Consider the following 24,797-nt stretch of genomic DNA (forward strand, 5'->3'; position numbering starts at 1 on the left):
ATTCTTATTGATAGGACAGTAGTGCCTAGAGGCTCCTGCAGAGATGAAGGCCCCATTGTGCTAAGTCCTGGATATACACATGGTAAGAGACCGTCCCCGTCCTGTCTATGTTAAAATAGACAGATGGAAGAGAGAGAGATGAAATGACTTGCCAAGGTCACACAGCAGGTCAGTGGCAGAACGGGAAATAGAACCCAGTTTTTCTGACTCCTAGTCCAGTGTCTTACCCAGTAGACTGTGTTAGGGTAGTTCAGTCTCCATGGCCCATCTGCTGAGATTGGAAATAAGGCCTCAGCTAGTGCCAGTTGTGATAATATATGGTGCACTATGAACGTTTGTCCTTCGCCAGAGGAGATGATTTAATGGGTTGTGTAAGACCTAGGCTGCTTGGAACCACCAATTCAAACCTCGGCAAGTTCAACTCACCTCCTGGCCTTTTGAAGTATTTCAGCTGAGGACCATTTATTTATTTAACTGTTTGTGGATCTGTTAGTGAGGCACGGCAGGGGAGGGTAATATCTTTTATTGTAGCTTACACAGAGCTCTTCTTCAGGGCTGGGAAACTACTCTCAGACAGACAAGGTCTGTGAGGTGACATCTTTTATTGGACCAACTTCTGTTGGTAAAAGAGACAAGCTTTTGAGCTTACACAAGAAACCTTAACAAGTGCGACGCTAAATGCACAGAATGGACACAAAAGGTCTTATGACTCTTTCTACAGTCAGGTGTTTGCCTAATGTTCTTGATACGGTTCCCCTTGCTCCATTCTTGTGCAAGCATGCTGTGCGGAATGGCCCTGGCTTCCTGTCTCCACGCCAAAGGGAGCTGCATTTTAGTGATACTGCATGTACAGCAAAATCTATATTAAGTGACCACCCAGAGGGCCAACAAAAACCTGGCACCAATGGATTTGAACTGCAGGCCAATCAAAATCATATTGTGGATACTCTAATAATTATTCCTTATGATGATATTGAACATGGCCCTTTTTGTCTGTTTCACTGGATAGAGAAGAGAAGCACTGTGAGATCCTTTACAATGAAGGGTGCTACATTAATATACTGGAGGGTTTTTTGGGGGTGGGGATTTTGGAGCTGAGCTGTGAGAAGTCCAGCTCATTTTCACAAAGGTCACCAAACAGATGCCAGATGACAACTTTTCAGTTTGGATCCTAGCGCCAGAGGGGAACTGATGATCATGTGGTCCCTCTCCTGTTAGTAATCCCCTGAGAGAGCCAGTTTCCTTTTCTGTTTTCTTTAAACCAAAATTAAAAGGATAATTTTAAATGATGCCATCTGTTCTGTCCACTTATTGTCCAGATGTGCACTACAAAGCTCCTTTCTGAATCGGGAAGACGTGCGTGTGTGTGTGTATAATACCACCGATCTACAGAAAACTAGCCCATGGCAGATAATTTGCCTGGATTAGTTTTATCTGAAAGACACATAGCTGAAATTATTTCTTAAAGTGTGATTGAATCAATTGGCCCCTCATCTGGCCCAATAAAGTGACGTTTATATGTATCAGCAGAGCTTATTCCTAGAGATTAATTTTAAGAGCTGAACTCTGTGCTCCAAGCATCACTGGGAGAGACATCTTCAACGGAATGGAGGAACTGTTATCAGAACTTGAAGGTGTGGGTTACTCTGATCCTGCAGGAGAACTAGTCCAGTTCTGCATGGCCTTTCACAAGTCCTTCCTGCTGCACATTCAGCACCCCGGTACGTATCTATAGGTTCACAGACAATCAAAAAAGCAGACCAAATGTTTTCCTTTAAGTGAGGATTAAAATGTTGCCATGACAACACAGTTGACACCATGATGTAGAACAGACTTCAGAGATATCATGCTGGCACTTCAAATGCTCAAGAAGATGGCATTTTCCAGAAAGCAACATTGCACATTTCTGTCCCCTCTCTTTGATCTCATTCAACATTGCCCTGTCTTCCCCTATGGAATTTTATGGGTTTTTTCGATCACAATATGGAATTTCAGAGAGGACTAGGCTCTGCTTTAGAATGTTATAGAATGGTTCAAAATTCCTATAGAATGTATCCTAATCTCTATCCAGTACTACAGCTTGGTGGAATCATTACTATATAACGTTAATAGCTTTCTATAGAATCCTATTGGATCCAACCCTATGAAATTTTATAGGATGTTTCCACGTGGGTTCTTCCTCCCATTCTCCAGCATTGATGTTTTTCTCTCTCCATCACAAATAATCACAGGGGATTTCTTCTATCAGACATTTATTTCCCTGAACAAGCACACGTACATTTCCTAAAATAGATCCAAAGTTTGCCCGTTTATTATTACTGCACTATGGAAAAATAGATACTTGCAATCAATATGATGACAGTTATAGGATCAAATTTTGGCCCGAAGCTACATGTCAGTTTCTTTCCTGAATATCCATGTGAAGTGAGACAAACAGACTAACTCAGCCCCACTTGAGCGCCTAATGATTACTTGGTGCTAAGGCAGGCTCCAGCCTGTCTACTTAATTGGCTCTCTCTTTGAGCCAAAATCTGTTCTCAGGTTGTAGCCCATGCTGACAGCTATGACATGCTGATAGAATTTGTTTCCACTGTAGAATTAACATGGGCTTACTAGGAGAGTGACTGTGTAGAAGTGGGACCTCATATTATAGAGAACTTTTCACTATGTGAGGATCATTCTCTATTCTTGATTTACTGACCAAAATCTAAGCATTGTCATCAATGCAGAACCAATATACTGCAGCTGAAGAGACGTGAACTCATGCATCAGCCCTGCGGGGCATCAACTACATGGCCAGCTAAATTCTGATTCTAGAATCTCTACTGGTAGCAATGAGTAATTGATTTGTTGTAAGGAGCAAAGAGAATACACAGGGCTGGGCTGTGACAGGCCCTTATACCTGGCTCTAGAGTCTATAATAAACCCTTATTTTAAAGACCATAACTTTCAAAAAGTCCCATTTTTGGGCAATGATGGGTTGAACTGATTGAATCAGCAAGGTTGTGCTTCAGTCTCAGTATTCCTGGTAGAACTTAGCCCTATCCCAGCTCTATCCATTTGGACCGACCTACTTTGACACAGAATAACCTGACTGGTATTTTAGAGGCCTATGGGAACAACTATTGTCATCACCACAAATTCAGGCATCTTGTCTGTCACACTCTGCCCCGCCCTCATCACACTTCCACCCAGTGTTCCTCCCCTGCCGTGCCATTTGTCAGTTTCCCACATAAACACCCGTGCCTTCTTCCAAGCCGGATGGTCCGAGCTTCCTGAGGTCCTCTACATTTAAATCCCCCTCAAAGACTCACTGCTGCCATGCTGCTTATAGCGAAGCTAGTTGGTGCGACTCTTCCTGCTAACCTCAACCTGTCTGCCTGTGTTTATGAGCTCCCCGGGCCAGTGGCCATTCCTTCTTCTCTGTCTGGACACCACCTGACCCACTGTGACTGTTACTGTGAACAAATAAATAACAATCTCAAAAGACACCATTTTAATACCCCCCCCCACAAACCTCACTATTCCCTGAAGCATGGCGAGCAGGGACCCAAGTTGGAGGTTGTTAGTGGTGAGGTCGGGGGAAGTTTGCAGTCCCACTCCAAGCATGGCATTTGAAAGATGTATTGCAGATTGCAGCACTTGTAAGCCCTTCGGAATTCCAAGGCTCAGATTTCACCTCTCATTTTCTCAAGTCCTTTTTTATAAAGTTGATGACCTAAAGACTAAGGTGCTATGGTTACACCCCTGCCCCTCACCCAAATAGGGAGCTGGAAATATTCAGCCTAATGCATCTGCTCTTGCTGTGGTGAGTCAGCAGGAAACAATCTTACTAGCAGTGCTGGGGTGAGCACGTCCTCATCTGGCACATGGCAGCTAGACTAAGGGGAAGAGGCTTGAAGGAATGACAGCAGCTGCACAGGTCTGTGTTGTGCAGATTAAGAGGATGAGAAAGGTAAAAGCATCAATGAGAGGCACACACCTGCCCAAGGTAGTGTGACAGAGGTCAGTCACACTCCCTCTAAGGATTGCCCTAGTGGAAGGAGAAGGCTTGACCTGGAAGAATATGGGATGAGCATCCTTTTAGATGGTTTTCAGGCTTGGTGGGGCAGTGAGAAACTTGACTTATACACAAGCATATTTTTGGAAAATCTTCAGCAATGGAATAAGATTTCACTTTAAATTATAGTTAGGGCTATGGCTTAGATTAGGCAACAAGCAGAAAAGTTTAAGAGCAGTTAAAAGCACAGGTTTCCCTTTCTCCTGCCCAAGACAAGAGCCAGATAAAAATGTATGCAGATTCTTATGCACTTCATAAGGAGATGCAGGGCCTGATTCTGAATTCACTCACACTGCCACCAATCAGGACTAGCTCAGGTGTAAATCAGAAGTGAGAGCAGGCTCAGGCCCTGCATGTTGGCTGCATGGCACAATGCAATGCCACCCAAGGGTGCTGTGCAATATGGATGTTAAGATTCTATCACCTTGGTGTGGACAGATTTCTTCAGCCCCAAGTTCAGTGGCAGCACCGGCCATTCCTATGGGACTTAAGGCTGTTCAAGATAGTAACCTATCATTGATACGACGTCTTCCTTTACTCAAACAACATCAGCTACAGCAGGAGTGAAGTGATGCCCTACTGTCTGAGTCTGTATTGTCCCATAACACGCCCCTAGGCAGCACTGTGCATCAGAAGGTGCCATCTTCTGGATGAGCTATGACTCCAAACACCCTAACCACTTGTGGTTAGCATACATCAAACAGTGTTTGATCCAGGAGAAGGGATGTTAGACCCAGGATCCTGGCCAAATGCCGGTGAGCATGACTACATTCTGCCTCCTAAATCCCCCCTACAGTTGGACATGGCATTCTGTGTGCTGTAAAGTAGCTACCATGCTTCACTCCAGAGTGGGCTGCATTTCTGTGATGGTGAAGCGATTACTTGCACGTGTGCTGGGGCAAATCCTGATATCTTTACTCAGTCCTTACTCTGTGTGGCTGAGTACGGACTTTAGGATCTGGCCCGTTGCAATAGGCTTTGGGAATCCCTGGGGAGGAAAGGCCCTATGGGAATATGAAAGTGTATTGTCTGAAGGTCAGTTTGTCTTAAATGATTCTTTACCCCTTCCCCCTTTCCCTCTTTTATTAAGGAAAGTCTCTGGGTGAGGGATGCAATTTTCCTCCGTCATTTTCACCTAACTTGCTGCACTGAGGCTTAGGCTCATGTTTTCTTCCTTGAGGCTCCAACTCCCACCAGGGTCAGGGGGAGCCTTTCCATTAACTTAATGGGAATTGCACCAGGCCGAAATCCCCTGGCACAGGACCTGGTGGCTGATTTTGTGGGGTTTTATCCTTTGGAATCTTACTGCCTGATTTTGAGGGGTGTTGGGTTCCTGCTACTCTCACTCATTTAGGTCCTAATCCTGCAACAGGATTTGCTAGCATGAACCGTGACCCCCATGCAGAATCCTGCTGGAGTAATGGGGCTGCATCCATAAGCTCCCATGCCAGTCTTGGTTCTGTAGATTTTGATCAGATTTGTGCACATCTGTACATCAGTGAAGTGCCTAATGCAACTGATCCACAGACGTTATGGTCCCATCCTGCACGACTCAGTGTAATGCGTTTTTTAACGGGTTCAAGGGGCACGGGTTAAGGCTTTATGTAAAAATAATGGGCCAAATTTTGCTCTCTCTCATGCTGGTGGAAAACTGGAGTAACTCTTGACTACACTGGAATCACTCCAGCTTTACACCAGTGTAACTGAATCTGGTCCATTTATCCTTTTAATTTTAGTCTGAACATACAGTTGACTGAATAGTTTGCATTGCCTTAGCAAAGCCACCATTTGATGGGTTAGTCCAGAGGGTTGCCTTTCATCAATAAATGCCAAAGCCTTATTCCATCCCCTGGTGACATTTATGTTACCCAGTACGTTGCTGTGATTAATTCATGTATTACCATGCACATGCTAGCTAATGGCACAGCTATTTAATCCTAATGTTCTCTTATTTTAAACACATACCCAGAAACAATTCCAATACAGAGTCCCAGATGAAATGTGCTATATCCTGGATTTTGCTGCTGGATGTGCTATGGAATTGTGAGCCCAGCAGAATTTGCTCTGTGAGCATTGACAATGAACTACCTTTTGCTGGTTGAGGTTTGGGTTCTATAAACACAAAACACCCTATTCCATCTGTCTCCCACACATGAGACACCTACTCACCTGGCTCTCCTCCAGGTTTTGTCCCATGCTCGTCCTGAGATAACTTGAGGACCATGAAGGCTTGTCCTTTCTTGGTGGATCTCCTGATCTTCAGAGGAGTGCTGTGTGGTCACTCCCTATTCCCTCTGCAGGGCCTGGAACTTGCCTACTCAGAGGAGGTGTGGGGTCAGGCCGTGTGAACCCAAGGCTTGCAGAGCTTTCATAGGCCGAGGTGCATCATTCTGATCTTGGGTGCAGTTGGGATTCCGTGCAAAGAGTTCATGGAGTCCTAACCCTACCCATTTTACTCAATCGTGGCAATAAAATAATAAACTCCAGAGCTATTACTCATAAACAAATCTGGAGCACCGGGTGCGCTACACTTTCCATTTATTATTTCTTTCAGTGCCAACAGTTATAAGTGCCCTTAGCCCCAGCCAGTTGGTTTTAAATATTAATTGATGTGAAATGTGTCCACAGTGGCTGGGCAGAGCCTTCTTTCCTCTCGTGTTGGAGCCAATACCACTTTATGTCCCTCGTCACCATCTAAACAGCCAGGACTGAACCACTGAGGGCCAGTCCTCTGCTGGTGTGAATCAGCACTAACTCCACTCAAGTCACTGTGGGTATGTCAATTTACACTAGCTGAGGATTGGGCCCAGAGACTTTCCCAGCTGCTCTTCTTTTGAATAGAGATTGAAATGGCTATTTCTCTTTAGCTCTATTGTGGTTCCAGTATTCTGCACCCAATAATCTATGGGAACAGCTGCCACTTCAGCTCTAAAAGCTGGGGGGAGGATAGCTCAGTGGTTTGAGCATTAGCCTGTTAAACCCAGGGTTGTGAGTTCAATCCTTGAGAGGGCCGTTTAGGGATAGGGGCAAAAATTGGGGATTGGTCCTGCTTTGAGCAGGGAGTTGGACTAGATGACCTCCTGAGGTCCCTTCCAACCCTGATATTCTATGATCCTAAAAGGACGGTCCCCTACCCTTTATTCAGTGAATAATGACCTGTTCTGCAGCTGGGAGGTATCGCTGTGTATTAACCTGGTTTGCTAAAGTCAACCGAAACTTCACTGAGCCGCCTGTTCCACCAGCTCTCTGGATTTTCATGCTTTCTTTCCTCTGCAAACGTGTCACTGAGCCTTTCTCATATGGTCCTCTTATAGGGAATGGGGCCAGGCACATCAGACCAGGGTGTGAATGAACTGACTTTAGACTCAGCTTAGTTCTTTTGGCACATTAAGGATGGCAATGACCATCAGTGCACACACTCTGGTGGCCGCTTTGAATGCATTCCTCTTAGAATTCATGATGCGGACATACAGAAGTGCTCTGGGGAACAGACATTCTGGAAGAAGATCGACTGATGAATCAATAATGGAGCAACCTTGTATTTTAGAAAGTTGTGCTTTTTTAGGCAGGTCTATGCAAGAGGCAGCTGAGATCCAAAGGAAATTCAGCAGCTTATTTGGGCAGCTTTTGAGTGACACCTGGATAATGCGGGGTAAAGGAATATATCAATATATACTTCAGTGCAGCCTGTGAGAATGAGCTCTGACTACAGCTGTGCAGAGCAACAAAGACCAGGAGAACCTGTGTTCCTCGCCAAAGCAACTGCCATGAAGATCTCCTGAGCTGAGCTGGAATAACCCCATGGCCTAAAGCCACTCACTGCTGAGGGCTTTCAGCCCTGTGGACCTCACTTCTCATTGGCCATTGAAAACCTTACCTCCTTGCACTTTACAGAACTGTCCCGAGGAGGCGGGTTCCTATACCTACCGACCCGACTTCTGTTTTTATAGGAGCATTTTTACACTGCACAAATGGAGCTTTAAATGCTCGTTTCCCTGGCAAGGCATGGATCTCATCCCTGTTTTGTTCCTTTTCCTCTGAGAGAGATTTCCCTCAGTATCAGCACTTTGTAGGGGACCGGGGGAGGGACAGCATGGGGGAGGACAGAAGAAGAAAAAGCATTAACCTAATGTGTATCAAACAGCTTCCCACTTCAGAGATTCTTGCTGTATGGGGCATTTGGGGCGTCCATTGTACACACAGAACATGTTTCCCTTCTCCAGCATTCATCCTCAGTTCTCTCTCAATTGCTCTCATTCCATCACTCCCTTTTTTTGTTAGTTAAAACCGAATGCCTTGGGCCATCTCAGCTAGTGACAAAAAATCTGTCCCTGAACGAGCCAACCATCTCCCATAGCAACAAGACAGACTGTGAACATAACAAGCACCCTTTTTCTTTTTCCCTGAGAAACTCACTGCATTTTTTGATTATCCTTTGCTGCTCAAAAATGCGAATGACGGTTATGGAAACATACCTCATCGTATCAGGTATTCCAGGAAGAGGGGGCAGGGAGGTGAAAAAGGGAGGGATGGCTTAGCCATGGTGTCATAAATATAAAGGGAAGGGTAACCACCTTTCTGCATACAGTGCTATAAAATCCCTCCTGGCCAGAGGCAAAATCCTTTCACCTGTAAAGAGTTAAGAAGCTAAAGTAACCTCGCTGGCACCTCACCCAAAATGACCAATAAGGGGACAAGATACTTTCAAATCTGGAGGGGGGAGGGCAAAGGGTTCTGTCTGTCTGTGTGATGCTTTTGCCAGGAATAGATCAGAAATGTAAGCCTTCCAACTCCCATTAAGTTAGTAAGTAATCTAGCTAGAAAATGCGTTAAATTTTCTTTTGTTTAATGGCTGGTAAAATAAGCTGTGCTGGATGGAATGTATATTCCTGTTTTTGTGTCTTTTTGTAACTTAAGGTTTTGTCTAGAGGGATTCTCTATGTTTTGAATTTGATTACTCTGTAAGGTATTTACCATCCTGATTTTACAGAGGTGATTCTTTTACCTTTTCTTTAATTAAAATTCTTTTAAGAACCTGATTGATTTTTCGTTGTTCTTAAGATCCAAGGGTTTGGGTCTGTGTTCACCTGTACCAATTGGTGAGGATTTTTATCAAGCCTTCCCCAGGAAAGGGGGTGTAGGGCTTGGGGGGATATTTTGGGGGAAGACGTCTCCAAGTGGGGTCTTTCCCTGTTCTTTGTTTAACACGTTTGGTGGTGGCAGCATACGGTTCAAGGACAAAGCAAAGTTGCTAGCTTGGGGAAGTTTTTAACCTAAGCTGGTAAGAATAAGCGTAGGGGGTCTTTCATGCAGGTCCCCACATCTGTACCCTAGAGTTCAGAGTGGGGAACGAACCTCGACACATGGACATAAAGACTTATCAGCCTATTTAATTTAGTATGGGGCACCTGTCCCTAAAATTGCTGAGTGCCAGATGGATATCCTGTGACAGCAGCCCTAGGTAATGTGTCGTCATGACACTTACCATGGTGGAAATTCCTTTTAGCTACAACAGAATATAATTGTTGATGTTCTTATGATAAATCTACCATATAGAAGTGTGGCGGGTCCTGTCTGCATTCTCCACTACGTGCAGCAAAACTGGAGGTCTCGCTGAGTTCCAGGTCTCATTCTATTGAATAAATACTGGCAAGAGAAGGTGCCATGGCTGTCTGTGGTTAACTTAAAGGTCACATGACTTGCCGGCTAGCTTCACTGTCTATCAGCTCTAGAGTCTGTCCCAAGTTACTGAAAGCCTTTTTAATACAGTAAGCCCTCAATAATAAAATAAAAAGCAACCGGATACACATAGCATGACCACTCATCCGCCAGAAAGTAAATAAAATCCCCAAATGTCCTGAGCCAGCAAGCAACAAGTTCCATGTAAAACTTGAGATGGATTATTTCAAGGATTGTCTCTTTTATGGTTTCTATAAAGGCCTGCTATGGAACACGAAGCAGCATCTTTCCAAAACATTACCTGTCATGTAGGAGGTTATAACAGTGCTGTCTGGGCCTTGGTATAGTTGAGTTTTAAATAAAATCATTGGATTTACGTGATCTCACCCCTTAAAGCTTAAATTTTCCACCCAGTAAAACTCTCCTGCATGCTCATAGCACCAAACTAAACAGGGTGTGTAAGGTGCTGTTAGACTCCCATTAAAGCCCTGTACATGTGTTTATCTGATGTGTAAATAATGGTAATGAACATGCGGAGGAGACAGAAAAGGCGCAAGGAAGGTCAACGTTAAAACTGGGAGTGACTTGCTTTATTTAACACATTATTTCACCATTGTCAGTTGCTTTTCTTGCAACATTCCTGTCTTGTGGCTCCTAAGTGTATTAGTTAAACAAAGGCAGATTTCTTTCTAGTTATAGCGTCAAATTTAAAGACCATTTCATGAAGGTGTGTCCGAGTTGCACCTAAGCAGACAGGTGTGACTTTAAGTATGGAGGCCTAAGTGAGCGTTTTGTAGAAACTTAACTTGGTGTAACACACGTGCTGAGCAGAGGGAGAGAAATACAGACACAGGCTCCTTCTCTGGCACACCAAGGCACTTCCACAAGTACATGAACTCATCGATACTATCCCATATATATACAGCTGTCTTTGCCGCCAATTCAGTGTTTTAAAATGAACATTCAGGCCTCTTGCTATTTTGCCATTATAGCTGATCAGCTCTATGCAAAACAAGATGGAATTGTGGGTTTTATGATAAAAGCATGAAATTTGCCAGAGTCTTAGGGCCTGATCTAATCGAGATGTTCAGATATGGGGTGTTCGCCAACTCATGTTGGCTGTGGCTGCTATTTTAACAACATCGCCTTAATCGGCAAATAATGTCGTTTTACAGTTGGACGTACAAGGCGTGTGTTTTTGGTTTTGCTTCACTGTGACCTTAAGTTTGGCATAAGGACACATTTTGTACTAATTTGGATTGTCAGTGTAATCTTGGCAGAATTTAATCTCAGTTCTGTCTTTTTTTCAGATGCTACATTGGTGGTGTGAAAGCTGCGTGGTGATTGGGCAATATTAACTGTTTACAGCAGCAAAAGATATGATATTCCTATTAGCTGTTACTAGAGCTTCTAACATATCAGAAAGATACATGTTTATTCGAGAGCCAGATCCATCAATGAAGACATCCTATTCCTCCACTGACTGGGGCAAGTGTGTGTTTTGTCAGGGAGACACAGGTGCAGTTGATTAATCCAGCAGAATCAAAAAGAGCGCATTTTGGATCTGGCTATCAAACAATGCCAGAGACTTTCATAAGCTGAATGCATTTCCCATACCGATAGATATGTGTAGATTAGATGACTGCGATAGTATTAAAAAGACTCTGACCAAGACCCATGGATGTTGGCACAAATCCTGCTGTATCAAGTTTTAACAGGACCACACTTAAAAGAGCTGAGAGGGCAAAAAACCCTAAGAAAGTTGTGGATGAAGCCAGATAAACTGCAGAGGACAGATGCATGTTTAATTGAACAACACAAAGGCACCCCAGAAAAAGAAGCCTGCTTTATTTGTGACATGAATCTACCGTCAAAAGGCCCCCATGAAGCTTCTACCTTCAGCATCGATCGTCGAGCCCACAAGCGTGCACTTCAGCTGCAAGACCAAACCTTGCTTGCAAAACTAAGCGCAGGGGACTCTGTGGTCCAAGAGGCAAAGTCTCATGCAAGATGTTTGGTGTCTCTTTCTAACAAAGTCAGGGACAAGAAAACTGGGCTTGCCTTTGCTGAACTGATATACTGCAGAGACAAGACTAAATGAAGATGTCTTTGAACTAGCAAATCTCCCTGGGCTCTATACAACTACACTAAAATATCTGGAAGTGACACTGGCTGGGTGCATTCACAGCACTGAATTAAAATCCCGTATACTTTGACACATTCCAGATCCCCAAGCACACAAAGAAGGACCTGATGCGATCTTTGGCTTTAATCAGGATATTGGACATGTCCTCCAAAAAGCACATGAGGAAGACTGTGACAAAGAAGCACTTCACCTGTCCCAAAGAGCAAAAATTATTTGAAGGTACATGTTTCAAATGAAAACACAGTGTACTGGATCATTGGACCCAGGATGCTGGAATCACTATTGGCACTGATGTCCATGATATTGGATGGTCCGAACATTAAAATACAGTCAGAACAAGTGTCCATTAATACAGCTACCCTTGCTGTTGTATTGCAACAGTTGTGTCAAAGTAACATCCAATGCCATGAAGGCACAAAAAGTTTGTACCACAACAATGCTTGAGACTTACCTTTGCCAATCTGTGCTGGTTTGATGCTTCATGCACAGACATGAAAAAGTGAACTAGTAGATAACTTCTTGAAACTTGGATTGTCCATCTCCTATGACAGCGTTGGCCATCTCTACCAGCATGGCAAACAGGGCATGCCAACACTTTGAAGATGAGAATATAGTCAGTCCTCTAAAGTTTTGTGGTGATCTGTTCGCTACTGTGACCATAGACAACAGAGACCACAAGCCCTGCCCTACCATAGCAACAGACTCCTTCCACGGAACTGGGCTATCACTTTTTCACCATCCAGTATTCAAGTGGAGGGAGTTGTCCATGGAATTCCCACCCGGGGCTGAGAGACTGCAGCATCAGTGAAGAAGACTGTCATCACTTCTTGGGTCTTACACAATTTTCCCTCCATTGATCTTGAAGAAAACCATCCTTGCTGCAAATGTTGAAATCAAGACTGACAGCCAACTGATTACCTAAGCCCTGCAAGAAGAATGCAGGGGGCTTGAACAAGGCAAGCAGCAAATCTGAATACCTTTAATGGAGATCAAGACATTCCCTGGGCAGCTTACCACGACAGCAAACAGACAGTGCCAGATTTTGCCCCAGCCATTACTGTGCTTCATCCCCTCTTTCCAGATGATTCCAAGACTCTGTCAATGATTTGTCGTGCCACAGATGTGATAAGGAATGCTGTATGCCACCTAAACCCACTGTGGGTCCTCCCCTTTTCACCATAACCAGACAGATACAGCGGACCTGACCTGCTGGTTATGGAGAGGAAAAATTTGTCCTTATGCTGGGTGGTCTTCATTTGGAGATGTCAAGTGAACAGCTGATTGGAGATTGGCTAGAAGACCATGGATGGACGGAAGCCCTTGTTCAGGCCAAAGTAGCCTCTTTAGGAATGGCTTATTCCTTCATGAAAGCATCTCATGTCACACGAACCAGGTGTGCCCAACTGCCAGTATTCTGTACATCTTGCTCCAAAATGCATACAGACAGTTTACCCAAGGTCTCAGGGAAGATGAGGCACTAACAGGTATTGTCACGGTGTGACAAGAAAAAACTAGAAAACCCATCGTTCCACTTCTGGCATATCACACTTCATCCGGAGCTCCTTGTATTGACCCAGATGTGCTGTCAATCCACCAGGCATGCTTTGCTCTCTACACTGAATGCCGTAGAAAGCTGTCACCCTGGTTCTTTGCGTTAGATCATACTAATTATTGTTCAGTTGGTTCCTGTTCATTGGGTGCCTGCTCACCTCCACGATATGGTAAAGCCTTCACACAATGCTTCCAGACACAGCTAGAGAGTTCCTAAAGGAGAACTTTACAGTTTGCAAGACATAGCACGCTTTCTCTGCAATTGAGCTTTACCAAGCTCCTGAGCAAAACACTGCCAGAATCAAAGCGGATGGTGGAGCTGCTGGAGTAACACAAAGGCCAGAGGACTCTCAGCACCAGATGACAGCGGGACCAGAAGTGGCCAGGCTGACAGGAGAATTTGAAGCCGCAGCAGAGAAAGGAACCACCAGAAAAGGGTCTAACACAAAGCACCATGAGCAGGTGAAAGGTGTCCAGACTTCTTTTGCATGGCATAACCAGGCACTTGTTGAGGTCATAGAAGACATGAGCAACCCCTTCTCAGAAGAGAGTGTAGACTTAGTTAAACTGAACACCAAAGACATTTGTAGGCCCTGTTGTGATTGTCTCTGCTAGGGACACTGAAAAGACTGGGCAGAAGCAGTATGACATGTTTGTAACAGAGATTGCAAGACAAAACCAAGCCATTAACAGAGCTTATCAAGTGAAATAAAGTCCCCTTGTTCAGCAGGCCTCCTGTGAAGGAGACCTCCAAGACCAAACTGCAGCTCTCCTCCTTGAAAAATGGTGGGGAATGAGATGTTTCAATAAACTGAAGACTGAAAAGTCCTTCTTGTTTCTTCATTCGTTTTAGGCTGCATGTTTATGTAAGCTGCCTTTTCCATCTTTTTGAGACACAGAAATGTCCTGTTATGCATAGATCAATCTGAATTATCGTTGTTAGAGAAATATAACTTTCTATTCATGAATAGATGCTTGTAAACTTATTATTTTTTCTGTATAATCAATATTTTAGTAACTATTCTCTGGTGACACTTCAGAGCATGTTAATTTTTACTATTTTTGTATAACCTCAACCCGTCACACTTCATTGCTTTTGTTTTTGGGACTCCTAAGACAATAGGAATCTAAATGTACAAACACAAAACCTCACTGGGATGGTTTAATATCATAAACAATCAATCAGTAGAAAAAATGCATTCAGAACTTAAAATGGCTGCTACAGCCAACATGGCATGAGTTGACCATGGCCCCGTACCTGAAAATTTTGATTAGGTCATGTCCTAAGACTCTGCCAGATTTCATGTTTTTATCATAAAACCCACAATTCTTTCACAAATCTGCTAGTATGGTTGTGCCAAGGAGAGCTCAGAGCTGACTGGTACCAGACTGCCCTAGAAAATCATTCCCCGACTGAGGTAGAGTGGGATATTATATATTATTACAGCTCCTACAATTCTGAGGATGGAGAGGTTTAACAAAATATATCCCACCAGTAATTGGCAGGTGCTAATGTTTTTGCTGGGAAACTACCAGCCGGAATATTTCCATGCTGAGGTTCCTAACTCATTCATTCTTTCACGAGGGGCTGGAACTTGGGCAGGGAAGATGCAAGACCAGGAGCAATTATTTATTCCTTTCAGAATCACATGAGATGCGCTTTTTTTTTTTTTTGCGCGTGTACTTGCTTAACTCAAATGACTGCAACATAAAAAGTGAAAAGCTGCCAAGTGATCATATGTGTTATGGTCCTGTCACTTATGATATAGGCCAGGGATCGGCAACCTTTGGCATGCGGCCTGTCAGGGTAAGCCCCTGGTGGGCCGGGCTGGTTTGTTTACCTGCCGCGTGGCAGTTCCCACTGGCCATGGTTTGCTGCTCCAGGCCAACAAGGGCTGCAGGAAGCAGCGCGGGCCGAGTGATGTGCTGGCCGCCTGTCCCACAGCCCCCATTGGCCTGGAGCAGCGAACTGCGGCCAGTGGGAGCCGCGATTGGCCAAACCTGCGGACACGGCAGGTAAACAAACTGGCCTGGCCAGCCAGGGGCTTTCCCTGGTGGGCTGTGGGCCAAGGTTGCCAATCCCTGATATAGGCTATGTCTATGGGCAGGTCTACATACGGGGCTAAGTCGACCTAAGTTATGCAACTCCAGCTACATGAATAACATAGCTTGAGTTGATGTACCTTAGGTCAGCTTATTGCGGTATCTACACTGCCTTATGCTTCTCGTTCCAGTGGAGTACTGAAGTCGATGGGAGAGCAATCAGCGGTCGATTTAGCGGGTCTTCACTAGACCCGCTAAATCGACCCCCGGGGAATCGATCACCATGCATCGATCCCGCAGTAAGTGGAGACAAGCCTTATGTTACAGAACCTATGCTGGTATATCTCTGCCGCCATAGCCTCCTAGTGTAGACGCAGCATATACGAACAGAAGGAGTTCTTCTCCCAGCATAGCTCTGCCAGCTCCCCCAAATAATGTTAGCTAAGCCAACTTCTTCTGTTTGCATAGTTGTCTCTACACTGAGGGGTTTGCTGGCATAGCAGTGTCAGTTCGGGAGCGTGATTGGTTTTTTTTTTTTGGTCATACTCTTGGCCATCATAGCTATGCTGCCATAACTTAATAGGGGTGTGTATATGTGTGTGTAATGACCTTTCAAAGGGAATCTCAATATACAGATCGCTTCGTTTCATGGGCATTAAAAACACTTGCCTAAACAACAGCCTCTTAGGGAGTCAGATAAGCAAAAGGCTTAAATTGGGCAATACCACGCATTTAAAGAATGCTTAAATATGTATCGACAGCTTAGACTGTAGCACCTCCAGATATCTGGTCAATAACCTGCATTGTAAAAAAGTCATTTAGTTCACAGTGCACACTTATAGGCTCAGACTATGTAAATACGCATTTTATACATCTGTGGGCAGGTCTACATACGGGGCTAAGTCGACCTAAGTTATGCAACTCCAGGTACGTGAATAACATAGCTTGTAACATATACATCATCCTGTAAGAACTCTGATGAAGATTTACAGTCCGTTGTGCTAATACAAACTTACTCAATGAGACTATTTTAGCCTGCACTCCTTTTCTGTGAAAATACCACTAAAGAAGAGGAATTCAAAACGCAGAAAGAATTCCCTCAACCTTGTGAGAGTGCAAGTAGGGCTATGCATGGCCGTGAGTTTGGGTCCCTAAAATTTATAAACTCATCCAGATTCTCTCAGCGTGGTTACAAATGTAGAATTCCTACTGAGTTGGTGCATACTACAAACGTATTCTGAGGGCAGCATTGACCTATACTGCAAGGTATTTTTCATAACCAATAGCTCAGATTTTTAACCTTAGACTTCACCCAGTTGTCTCTCTCCCAAAGCAATAGCTGAAAACCAATCATCTGCCCATAATTATGGTCGATCCAAACACTTGCATTGATTTGTTTTTTCTTTCAATTACTAACTTTAGACTTCAGATTCCCCTACATAACTACACTGATCAGTGTGATTATAAGGATGAGTTAAAGAAAAGGAGCGTTTTTCAGAGATACTGGCACTTTTAAGGACTGTCTAACCTGTAGACGTACGTTTTATGGCCTGAATCTTACTTAGCTTTCCTCCCATGAATCCAGTTAGAAAGGTAATGATGAGAAATACACATATGTTCCTTCTGGGCCAACTACAGGTATTTGAGCAGATATTTTAACCTCAGTTATACTCATGCACTCTCTCTGAAATCAATTGTCACACACCTGTGACCAAGGGCAGAACCTGGCCATCAATATCCCCAATCTATATAGTAAGATTCTAGGATTGTCACTCTGAAGCCTAGAAAGTCTGAGTCAGAGTGAAGTGATGGAAACAGCTGCAGGCATGTGGAGAGCTCTTTTTGTTTAGAGTATCACCAGGTTCAATCATCGCTGGGTTTCGCGGGCTGGTCCGATCTGGTCCAATTTTTAAGTTCTCACCATTTTGACTTTACAAATTACACCTGTGCAACAGCTTGGGCTTCCAGCTAAAGTAAAGGTTGTATCTATGCCCTGCCAACAGTCCTAGACCATTGTAACTCAACCAATTACTATCCTTACTTTACAGTTAATTTGCCAACTGATCCACCATCTGTGCAGTCTTGCTCATACAACCCAGGAGATTGTTACATGCACAGTTGCCACCATTCGCCAGGTTCAATCATCACTGGAATTCAGTCCTTTATGTCCAATTTTTAAGTTCTCCACCATTTTTGGCTTTCTTTACACATGACTCTGACAGCATGCACTTCCAGCTATTACTAGTAGTAGTAATAATGAACGACTGACAAGGAGAATCTGGAGAATCTATAGAAGAAAATTCTTCCTGCCAATGGACTCTTCTGTTGGGCCTCTAGTAACTTTAAAAATAAATTAGATGCATATAAATAAGAACAGCATCTGCAGCTAAGATAATTAAAATAACCTCACAAGAGCCATTCATCTTCATACTTCAGGGCAAACATATGATCACCAGCTGGGGTCAGGATGAAATTTCCCTAGCAAGGTACTGTACATAATTACAGTACCTTAGGCTGTTGGTACCTTTTCTACTGAAGCATCTGGCATTAGCCTTTGTCAGAGACAGGCTGATAATAAATGGATCTCTGGGCTGGTATAGCACTTACTATGTTCATCTTATGACTTTGACTGACAAAAGATGAGGGATTCAATTATGATTCTTCTTGGAGGCTTAATATTTAGCCTAATGGAAGTGGCAGGAGTGAATATGAACAAGTGATCTTGTATCTCTGAAACCACCAATGAGTCCTACATCAACAACAAAACCCAAGGTCATTCATCTCAGTCACACTTTATAAATGAAATAAGTTCTTTCACACTGAAAATTTGTATATGTCAAGTTTCCATCTCTAAAGAACCCCAGGTGAAATTCACCCTGGTGCAGAGGGCCGCCACAAGACATATCCACTGCTTCTTGTGACCTAACTGCAGGGCATAGGTCTTGCATGTAGTACTGAATATCACCCTAAAAGTACCACATTCCAACCGGCCCTGTTATGGAATGATTTAAAATGGAAAAGCATTGCTTTAAAGGGATGAATTCTGTAGCTATAATACTGATCAAATTGCCTGTTTAATGGCACCAAACCCTCTGTCTGGAGCACCTGTGAACTAATAAATGCAGGGAAACAGAAACTGTATAATATTTCTTTGTTTCTTCCAAGATCAAAATAAATACTATTATACACTTTAAAGCCAATCATTTTTGCAAGGAGTGACTAAGAGAAAGGAACAAATGGTGAGCAAAGGGCCAGGAGAACCGATTTCTACAATAGCTAGATCAGGGAGAATGAAGAAATACTATGACAATCAGCTAAGAGATAATGTAAGGATCTGTTATGAAATAGCCCATGTTTCTCCTTGATCTTGTGCTTTTTATTAATAAACAGATAAGCCGCAGTCTGAACACAAGGGCCTTATTTTGATCTCACTTACACCTCTGTAAATCAGGAGTAACTCGAGAGAAGTCAATCCAGCCACCCCGAGTGAACCAGATCAGTGAGAACTGACTCAAGCCTAATTATTTGATCTTAGACAGCCTATCAATATCCTCTAGGCTAAAAGCCTTTGGCAGGTGCCCAGCCAACAGTGGGTAGCCTTTCTCTCTGCAACAGACTTCAAAATAAACTTGAGACCTCTCTCCTGGAGCTAGTATGGAGCAATTCCCAGAATTCTCACTAAGACCACAACATCCAGAAAGGAATTAGAAATACCTGAAGGCCTACAGGACATTAGTCGCTTCTTCACATGAAACTACTTCACCCTTTTTCTGCTCTTCACCAAGAGTGGACTCCTGAGAACCCATCCTTGGGATTCTTCCACTTGATTAGAACCCCCCCAGTTTTTTTGTATTAACTGCATTATTCTCATTCTGTACACTTTCAACTCCGGGATGTGGGTGGGTTCTTTTTATGACTATTATGAAAATAATTGAAGGGGGAAAGAAGTCTGATACACGCAAAAGATTTAAGTGTATCTCTGAAAGGGACATTGTCAAGATAAAAATCATGGGCCAAAAGTTTCACCACTTAGTTTAAAATCCCATAGCGAGGGCAGGAAGTGGAACAAGCATTGATTTGTAATACCTATTTCTAATATGGGCGAATTTTCACCTTCTTCTGGGAGCATGGGGCAGAGGTCACTTGCCAGTATGAACTAGAGTAAATGGTGGATTCTCTGTAACTTCAAGTCTTTAAATCGTGATTGGAGGACTTCAGTAACTCAGCCAGAGGTTATGGGTCTATTACGAGAGTGGCTGAGTGAGGTTCTGTGGCCGGTGATGAGCAGGAGATGAGATTGGATGATCACGATGGTCCCTTCTGGCCTTAAAAGTCTATGAGTCTAATTGGCTTAAAAACAAGATTTTCTCAAGGTGGATCCAAGAGTTGGTATTATGCCAGATCACGTTTTGTAGTAACCCATTGCTTTTCACCATTGTGGAGCCACGTTCTAAAATCACATGCCTGGTTGCACATTTTCAAAATCCTGTGATGGGACATACATACTCTGCGTGTCAGAGGCATTGTTTTAAAAAATGTCTGTTCATTGACTTGTGTATAATGAAGACATGTACGAACAAAATTACGGGGGTGTCACTGGTACATTACAGGGTGTCCTCATGTTCAAAGAATATTTTATTATTTATGGGCCTGATCTAAGTCCCAGAGACATCAATGGAAGCCTTTCCAGTTACCTTAAGCTGGGGCAGGCGTTGTTCAAACCCTATTTCTATAGGAACTGATCTTTAGAAGTCAAAGGGGGGTTTTGGCTGAGTAAGGGCTGCCAAGATTTGGCTGTTAGGTTTGTGAAAAGTGGGGCATGCACCGAAAACAAAGAATCCCAAACCCAAAGCTTCACCCCTGCATTTGCATTTCTGTACACCCACCATTCAGATTTTGTGTTCAAACTGTGATTTGGGGGGGCTGAGTCCCTGCAGTTTAGAGGCTGTCTTTAAAAATTTGGCCCAGAAGAGCAAGGGGAGCGGAGTTAGCAACAATCCAAGCAAACCTCAGCTTCTTGTCACCACGACACTGTTTCTGTGAGGCAGGGAGAACATGAGGGGTAGTCCTCAAGTCCCCTTGGTGTAACAGGAATTCTCCAAGGGAACAGTTGGCACCTTCTCTGCAGGAACAGGAACTGACATAACCTTTAATGCTATCCACAGGTTTCAGGCAGCAATTTTTCATTAGTCATAGTCCTGATTACTGAGATCCTCCATTAGTTGGTAAAGCCAGAGCCTAAGTGGAATGGGTTTAACCTCAGAGAATTAGGATTTCATGCATAAAAAAATTAAATTTTACATTTAAAGCCATCTGTCACAGACTATTTATCAGACATGGAGAATGATTTTTTCCCCCTGTGCATAGATTTTAGCAAAGACAAGCTATGTGCATTGGTTGGAGATGAGTCACTGACTAATCAACAGTTCAAAGCCATCATGTTGGTTCTCAAACTGCTCACAAGATCTCCAATAGTAGTCTCTATTCTGTAAATCATGGTAGAAAATATCACCAGGATTTAGTTTCCCTATGGAAAAACCAGCAACACCGAGACCTCCTTGCTGTGCGCAAAGTGACATCGGGTCCAAATGACCCCAGAGAAGTAGAGGGCACACAGGTAAACAGACATGCCAATGCAAGTAAGAAGCTAAGCAGTGTGCATAGCAGCAGGAAGACTGCCAGAAGTGGAGTAGTTAATCTGAAACACTACAGCCGCTGCATGCCTCCACACAAACCTTATTCTGGGGAAAAAACCCTCATTCCAGAAGTCATTTCACTTCCAAAGTGGATTGTTAATGAAGAATAAGAAATCAGATAATTAAAAAAAAGAGAATTTTTATTTGCAGACACAAGGCCAATTACCCTGAAAAAACTAAAATTATTCTGAAAAAAAACTTTCCCACGTAGACAAGGCCCAAGGAAGACACCTGAACATCAGCAGAACGTTCTCTGTGAAATATTTCATTTTTTTTGCCTCAAGCAAATTTCCAATGGGTAGAAAATATCTACTGTACTGTTATCATGAGTTTATTTGCTCACATCTGTATTTTGGACCTTTGTAGGAGAATAGGAACCTATTTGTGGCCTGTAAAAGAGACCATGCACTGCCGTGTCCAGAGACAGCTGGGTTTTGTAATATGGAAGGAACCTATGGCCCCATTTTCATACTGTTTAGAGAGGCAGTTGTGCCCATAATTACCACAATTGCATGTGCATATCAGTAACTGCATGTGCAAATCTATTAAGTTAGCCACTTGCACATGCAATTTGCACAAACTGATCAAATTAGTCACGCAATTGCATAACTGAAATGTCTGAAAATCTTCCCCTAGATGTGTTTGGGTTGTGCAAATATGCCTCTTCTCATGCTATGTAATCTCTAGTTTTTCCTCCAAAGCAGCTCTTTGCAAATCATTCAATCCATCATTTCAATTGGATATTGACCTACCCTTCGCTCCTTATCACCGTATTCAATGCCCAAGGTATCCATGGCACGGACGATAGCTGCCAGTGACTGAATAGTGTTGCTATAGACCACAGGCTTGTACTGCTTCACGTCTTCTCCGGAGAAACCATCTTCATGAATGATCCTACATAAAAAGAAATGATAAAGACCTGAGACGAATGTCATTTGCATCGAAGCGTTAGAACAAAGTTGTTTAAAAATTGATTTAATAACTCGATTGGCCTAATTTACTTGGCATTTCTTTACTAGACCAGTGTTTCCCATTAGTGGCGCTTCAGGCTTTCGAGAGTGACATTCTAGTTTTCTCCTTGCTAGCTTCACGATGAGACCTCACACAGGGTTCCAGTTTACTGCTGTTGGCTGCCTCTCATTTAATTGAACACACTTGAACCTGGAGTGGTGCTTGAACGGCTTCATCTTCCAATTGTATGACAGCAGCAGCCACTGGTAGCCTAGATGAGGTTTCAGGTCCCAATCTACCTCACACTGAGGTCTATGGAAATGTTTCTCTTGATTCCAATTGGAATTGGATCAGGCCTGTAGTCTGGTAGACAGCCACAAACACATCTATAATATAGCACTTACAACCCATTGGAATCGCCTGCTCAATAGACAAGTTTACCATAAGGAGCTCTGCCATCTGCACACCCTAAGAAGGGCTAATAACCTGAGTTCTGTCACAAATTTCTCTTTACTCAAGACTGCGTAGAAATTATACTTACAGCAATGTATCAGTTCTGTGCACTAGAAACCATTCGTATGGTACTGAATGCACAGGTATTCTCTATTCACATGTAAAACGTACCAGAGCAACACTACATATTCCAACTCAAACCAGAAAATATGACTTTATAATAGTTAATATAAAACAGAGGTGGGCAAACTATGGCCCGTGGGCCACATCCAGCCCGCGGGACCATCCTGCCTGGCCTGTGAGCTTCTGGCCGGGAGGCTAGCCCCCGTCCCGTCCCCTGCTGTCCCCCCACCCCACATCAGCGCTCTGACCCACCGCTTCTGCCGGGCAGCACGGGTGGCGTGGCTGGCTCTGGCTGGGTGGCGGGGCTGCGAGCTCCTGCTGCTCTGAGCAGCATGGTAAGGGAGCAGGGGCGGTTGGATAGGAGTGGGAGTCCCGGAGGGCAGTTAGGGGCGGGGGGTTCTGGAGTGGGGCAATCAGGGGACAGGGAACGGGGGGTTGGATAGGTGTGGGAATCCCTGGGGGGGTTGTCAGCAGGTAGGGGGGTGCGGAGGGCAGTCAGGGGACAGGGAGCAGGGGGCATTGGATAGGGGGATGGGGTCCTGGGAGGGGGCAGTCAGGGGACAAGGAGCAGGGCAGGTTGGATGGGTCAGAGGTTCTGAGGAGGCAGTCGGGGGGTGGGGGGGGAGACGGATAGGGGACGGGGGCCAGGCTGTTTGGGAAGGCACAGCCTTCCCTTCCCAGCCCTCTATACAGTTTTGCAACCCTGATGTGGCCCTCGGGTCAAAAAGTTTGCCCACCCCTGATATAAAACCATCCAGCTCTATGCATTAGATTTTTCTCTCACTAGCTTTAAACTGGCGTAGCTTTATTTGCTTTCATGGAGCTACTCCTGGTTTTCTCCAGTGTTAGAAGATGAACAGGTCTATAGATCTTGTACTAAACAACTGGTCTAAATCCAAGCGTTTGCCAGTCTTCTTTGTTTAGGCCATCGTAATAATTTAATAGAGCCTTCACTGCTTATTCAGTTTGTATTCCCTCATTCATTAGTCTAGTTGCTAAAACAGACCATAATCAGTGGGGGCTGCTGAGGTGAAGCAGTGGCTGGGGACTGGGAGGGGCCATGGGCCACGTAGCGCTCTCCTGCAATAACTAAGAGGAAGAGTAACAAAAACACTCATCAGGAATAGTCTCACAAATGGCAATGTAAACATACTGCAGGAGCCAAGGGGGTGTTACTGCAAATGGCAGGTGGTGTCTGGACCTGCCACAGTACCAAGGGAATAAGAAAAAAACAAATGTATCCGCATAAAGGTCTGGCGTTAAGAAGAAAAGGAGAGAAAAAAACAACCCCCAAACCAATCAACACAGCTACTAATGTAAGAAATGGTGCCACCATCCAGACAGTGATTATGGTCTGATTATGGTTGCTAACTATGTCGTTGGGGACAGTACGGCGCTTTGGGTAATAGGTCGCATTGAGGATGGATGGCTTGTCGCCAAGCAAGTGTACTGTTTCTGTATTCTTTAATGGCAATGAGCGTGACTCTTGGAGAAAGGGTGGACTTTGCTCTCAGCTTGGAGTGGGTAGAGCAGGGGTGGGATTGAGGACTGAGATCACCCTGGAGTGGGATTGAGGACTGAGATCACCCTGGAGTGGGTAGAGGAGGGGTGGGATTGAGGACTGAGCCCTCCCTGACATTTTTGCAACCCTGATCAGATGACTGTGCAATGGAGCCTCCTGCACTTACCACTCTGCACAGCCAGAATTTTATATTCATGCATGCAAGCCAAGGAATTTCATACACAGAGCCAAACCCTGGGCCTGCTATGATGCCGCTGTACTGCTCTGGCAGAGCCATGGGGCCATCCGGTCAGCTTACCCATCCCGTTGAGGGACTCCTCAGGTGGTGTAGAGCTGGATATGTTGCCTGTACTTTACCACCTTCACGCTGGGGCAAGCCGCACGTCAGGCCATAGCTAGAGCTTGGGGACCCTAGGCTGCCAGAAAGGCCGCTTGGATCAGAGCAGTGCTGAGACTGCTGTGCTATGTGTTTGGGACTGAACCAGCCCTTGGAGAGTCCCAGTATTGGGAGGCAGGAAGGTGGCAGAAAGCCACCTCTGCTCCCCATCTCCTGGCTCCTGTGCTAAACAGAGC

The 24,797-nt window shown here is 44.3% G+C and overlaps 1 protein-coding gene across 3 annotated transcripts in view; it reads right to left on the bottom strand.

Annotated features, from left to right (window-relative positions):
- The window catches only part of GNAO1 (G protein subunit alpha o1), a 299,015-nt gene that overhangs the window by 184,744 nt on the left and 89,474 nt on the right, over positions 1-24,797 (bottom strand). For all 3 annotated transcript variants that reach the window (XM_073307481.2, XM_073307480.2, XM_073307482.2), the window contains exon 3: positions 21,928-22,069. In XM_073307481.2, coding sequence (XP_073163582.1) covers positions 21,928-22,069 — 142 coding nt within the window. The remainder of the gene's footprint in view (positions 1-21,927; positions 22,070-24,797) is intronic.

Source organism: Lepidochelys kempii, chromosome 12, assembly GCF_965140285.1.
Source record: "Lepidochelys kempii isolate rLepKem1 chromosome 12, rLepKem1.hap1, whole genome shotgun sequence".
NCBI lineage: Eukaryota > Metazoa > Chordata > Testudines > Cheloniidae > Lepidochelys > Lepidochelys kempii.